Source organism: Sardina pilchardus, chromosome 22, assembly GCF_963854185.1.
Source record: "Sardina pilchardus chromosome 22, fSarPil1.1, whole genome shotgun sequence".
Taxonomy (NCBI): Eukaryota; Metazoa; Chordata; class Actinopteri; order Clupeiformes; family Clupeidae; genus Sardina; species Sardina pilchardus.
This window is the reverse complement of record NC_085015.1, coordinates 16,816,923-16,821,922: the sequence shown is the minus strand read 5'-3', so window position 1 is coordinate 16,821,922 and position 5,000 is coordinate 16,816,923. Positions and strand designations below refer to the sequence as shown.

The following is a 5,000-nucleotide window of genomic DNA, read 5'->3' as shown; positions in this document are numbered from 1 at the left end:
CTAGTAGTGTAGGCTACTGTGTCAACTACTAGGAAATGACAATTATGCACATGACAGGCAATGCCTCTAAACTGTGTGTCAAGGCCTAGCATGGAGATAGGAAACTGGACCTTGCTGAAGTTGCCATCTCGTTACAGTGTCAAATCACAGTGTCATGAAAGAAATTACATTTCATTCTTTTTTTAGGGGGGAAAAAGGTAAAACACGGAAGGATTGCGCAATTACGCTTTGACAAAGATGACATTTCTGTGGATGTTCTGTATCTCGGCATTGCTGTTTGCAAAACAGAGAGGGGGCTATTTAAAGTTTTACAGAAGTCTAAATAAACATGTTAACAAGTGTGCTTGTGTGTGAGAAAGCCACAGAGAGAGAGAGAGAGAGAGAGAGAGAATGTGATTGTGCGAGCCTCTCCCCTCCCACACTCCGATGCCTCTGTGCAGCAGACTAGCGTGATCATGTGATACCATCGGGAGCTCTGTCGCGGAATTCCGAAACACCATGCACATTGAAGAGTTACCATAGCACGAAGGAAACAAGTGAGGTAGTCAGTGTCGAGCTCCCGAAACTGCGAATCTGACTCACACGCCCGAAAACTGGAAAGAACTCGTAGTCAGATGGGGTGTGTTTGAGCCAGCTGAAAAAATCAACACGAAGACGAAAACTATGCGGACGAAACGCGGGGCATGAAGGGACTACATGCAGTTTTTGGAGTTACTGCGGCATTTGTAAAATAGACGTACACTGTTTTGCACGGAATTTTAAGCGTTTTTAAACTCCATTCAACAAATGACTGTGTGTGAAACAGCGCTGTAGAGTCTAAAAAAGAAAAAGAAAACGTCGCAGCAGCAGCAGCAGCATCGGAGAGGGAGAGGCTGCGTTAGGAGTCAGGAGCGACGCCCGAGTTAATTTGTGTTTACTGATTTTAGTTGGCTACCGCATTGCTACAGTGCGTTCGCTATTTATTTCTTGTTGTCTTGATTGTTTTGGGTCTTCTGTTTGAATATGGTGGGGGAAATGGAAACGAAGGAAAAGCCGAAGCCCACCCCTGACTATCTCATGCAACTTATGAACGACAAGAAGCTGATGAGTAGTTTGCCCAACTTCTGCGGAATTTTCAACCATCTAGAGAGACTTCTAGATGAAGGTAAGAGAGCCTTTATTGTATTTTCTTCTTTTTTTTACTTTAAAAGCAGTAGACCTTTCTGAGTTTTCCCACAGAGCTCTCGCTGCTTTAAATTGATCACGGTTGAATAAATTGTTTTCGCAAGCCTCTTTTCGAAATGCAACTCGTGAGTTATCTGTGGCTACACGGCAGTAGCGTATACAGTGAACTGCAGAAGGAAAATACTGTCGACTGTGTGATAACTGGAAAGCTGATGTGAAACAGCAGCCTACCTAAGCATATTGCCCATTATCGTAAGCTTGGACTGTAGGATCATAGGCTACAGTGTTACTTCATCGTAACAAGTGAGTCGGAGGTGTCATAGGATAAAAGTTAACGCTATCCTCTACCAACCCAGATAGACTTGTATCAAGGCAGACAAGTAGGCTAGTTATTGGGCTGAGCAAGAATACTTGAATGACATTTGGTAAAGGGGTATTTTATTTTCCTCACATATCTCCTTTCTCGTTGTGTAAAAACTAGGCTACTTTCAGCCTTTATATAGCCTATGCAACATATACAAAGCCAAGCTACTGGCACTTGATGTCGGGAGGGAACAATATTTAATATGATCAACAGAATTTAGGCCGATCATTAAAAAGATCGTCTGGACCCCGTCTCCAAAATCACTCCATTGTAGGATAATTGTGGTAGGCTGCGGATCTACAGTGCAACAGTTGTAGGCTACATGTAATGATGTTGTTTGTCACCAGAGGCCCCTCTATCGACAAACGCTTTCAACTTTGCAGATTGCAGCCAAAAGTCTCTCACTCACTAAAATAGGTCAAAGGGATTTAATCGATATTTCATTTGAAAAGGTTGTTTGTCTTGTTCAACGTTCGTCCCCATGTCTGACATGCAGTGAGCAGCCCCGCATTGATTGTTGCTCGTCCGCGGGCATGAATAGTTCGAACGCGATGCCACCGCGCGAAAAAGCGTCGGGTGGTTACGGAGTGGACACCGAGAAACTTCTCTCCGGTAGCGCGAGGGATGGGCGGGACAGATGGTCGCCAGGGGGCTCCTAACAGCGCACGCCTTGAAGGGCGTGGAGTACTGGAAGCCCACACACCCAACAAAAAATGTGAATCGACGTTTTTTTTTTTAAAATAACTAGAGGAAAAGCAATATCCGCTTAACGTCTAGTCGAATTGGGAACCCTCGAAGAATTTGGTAGGATACTCTCAAGCCTGGTCGATGGCTTTGGGGGCGTAGGCTATTCACATCAATCATCAGTCAATTTATCTTAACTAACAATGGAACGAGAATAATTCACACTATTTTATAAATTATCGCCATATAATTGACAGATTCATCAAACACGTTTGAAAAGGTTTTCTATTTTCTTCACAGAAGACAGTGCACTAAAAGAGAGATTTTTGATCGGCAGCCTAAAGGCTGACTTAATGACAACTCTATCTTGTCTCTTGGGAATGTGCTTTTAGAGGCTGTTGTACCACTGTGACAAATGAATATTGATTTTGGATGTATCATGATCTCTCGCTCTTTCTCTCTCTCCATCTCTCTCTCTCTGGCCACAAACAGCCACACACACCTTCTACCCAGTTCTTGCGCCATACACAACCCCCTGCATACTCTTTGGGCATAAAGAGGCCAGCTCTGTCAGACTGTCACCGTCCCTCAGAAAGTGGTTGAGATAATTTATATTCTGGCTCAAGTACAGTGTGTAGTGTACGTGTGTGTGCGCGTGTGTGTTTGCGCGCGCGCTGTGTGTATTTGTGTATGAGTGTACCCGCGTGCCAGCAAGCAGTCGGCTCGTTAAAATGCTCTCCGCTCCCAGGTCTAAATTTACCGTCGTCTGCGCTTGCTCGCTCGCCCGCTCACCCTCTCTCCCTCGCACACTCAAGTCGCAGATTGTGCCTCGTTGAAGTGTTCAGATAAAGCTGACTCATAAATAGCGTCGACAGAAGAACCGGCTTTCACTTCCCCTAAATTCTGAGGTCGCCGGCTTTGTCCGGTTCCTGTTCATTTTCTCAAGCTCAAAGTCACAGCAGAAATGCAGACAAACGAACATCCTTGGATTGAAAGAGGCCTTTAGCCACCGGCACTGTCTTGTTTGCCCGATCGTCTCACTGGGTCAATGCCCCCCGGCCTCTCCTCAAGCGCACCTCTATTTCCCCCGGTCGTGTAGTAGTTATTCTTAGTCATGACATTACTTTTTGGAATTGCAGACCCATGTTTGTCGTCAACATTGGCCCCGTGTAGTGTATACGCTAGCCAGTGCTGGCACATGTCGAAGTGCTGTGTATTTTCCAACCGTTTGCCTCAGGTGACAGAGAAACGATAGATGAGCTTGACACCAGTGCAATAGATTTGATATCCACAGAGGCCGTCTAGTAATTTACTGTCGCATTCACCACTGTGTAAGCAGCCTATAATACAAGCTTGTGTTGTGTGTTGTGTGTTGTTTGTGTGTGTGTGTGTGTGTGTGTGTGTGTGTGTGTGTGTGTGTGTCTGAATGTACAGCTGACTACTGTGGCTCCTAGCCAATAAATGGAGAGGCCAAGAGGAGAGCAATGAGAACATTCAATGAATGATATTTCTGAATAGGCCTTTCTAAAAGACTGGACAAGTTTCTTCCGTTAAACCAGTTACAGTGAGCCTGTGTGTGTGTGTGTGTGTGTGTGTGTGTGTGTGTGTGTGTGTGTGTGTGTGTGTGTGTGTGTGTGTGTGTGTGTGTGTGTGTGTGTGTGTGTGTGTGTGCGCGTGTGTGTGTGTGTGTGTTTGTGCTGACAGAGACCAGGCTTTACTAAATCAGAAGCAGTGTGCTCACTCAGTCTGACTAGCTGGACAGGGACGGGTATGTGGATGGGGGGTTGGGGGTTGTCATGGGAGTCTAGTTATAGGCTAAAGACGCAAATAAGACACAGACGACCCAATCAGATCAGTGAATACATGTATGACTCGTTAGTTGCCGGTCTTATGCAGCTGGCGCACAGAAAGGTTTATATTGTCTTATCGTTCACAAATGTGCACTGATATGCATATGCATATGCAGGCCTGACTACCCACACATATACGCCATACACGATCAGACACAGGAATGCATTGATACATGCGTTAAATACTCATACATGACTTAACATACATGTATAGATGACCACATGCTCAGGCACACACACACACACACACACACACACACTCATAGACATGTATTTAGGAATCAAGCTGATCCTATTTTTTAAGCTGTAGGGACCTAAGAGAACACTATTAGACCTCATTCATGCCACATTAGTGTGTTTGTGTAAACAGGTGTGTGTGTGTGGGTGTGTTAGTGTTTGTTTGTTTGTTTGTGCATATTTATGCATGTTTGTCCCTTCCCGCCGTCCTCAAGGGACAGCATCCCTCCTGGTCTCCTGGTATTAATTGAGTTATTCTAAGTAAGTCAGAGCCACCAAACAGCCAGATACCTGGGCTTGGGTCCAGCACAATCCCTCACCTGGACCAGAGCAGCCAGCCTGGCCTCCACTGACCTTGACAGAATAGAATAGAATAGAATAGAATAGAATAGAATAGAATGGAATGGAATAGAATATAGAATAGAATAGAATAGAATAGAATAGAATAGAATAGACGTATTTGTCATTAACAGATACAATGAAATTAAGTGCAGTCCTTGTCAAGTGCCAGACATCATTTAGGTAGTATGAATAAATACATAATAAAATGCTTACTACTGCATACTAAAAACACATAGGAGACACACCCATACAGATATCTACATGTAGAGATGGCACATAGCCTTATTTACAAAGAGAGTTGTGGCAACTATGCCTTGGTAGCACAGGGCACTGGATAGGGGGTCGTTGTGGCGCAATTG

The 5,000-nt window shown here is 44.6% G+C and overlaps 1 protein-coding gene across 5 annotated transcripts in view; it reads left to right on the top strand.

Moving 5' to 3' along the window:
• Positions 1-435: 435 nt before the first annotated feature.
• qki2 (QKI, KH domain containing, RNA binding 2) overlaps positions 436-5,000 on the top strand; it is a 58,092-nt gene continuing 53,527 nt past the window's right edge. For all 5 annotated transcript variants that reach the window (XR_009936913.1, XM_062526618.1, XM_062526616.1 and 2 more), the window contains exon 1: positions 436-1,144. Coding sequence is in view for 4 of the 5 variants with exons in the window: in XM_062526618.1 (XP_062382602.1) it covers positions 1,003-1,144 (142 nt within the window). In the remaining variant the exon portion in view is untranslated. The remainder of the gene's footprint in view (positions 1,145-5,000) is intronic.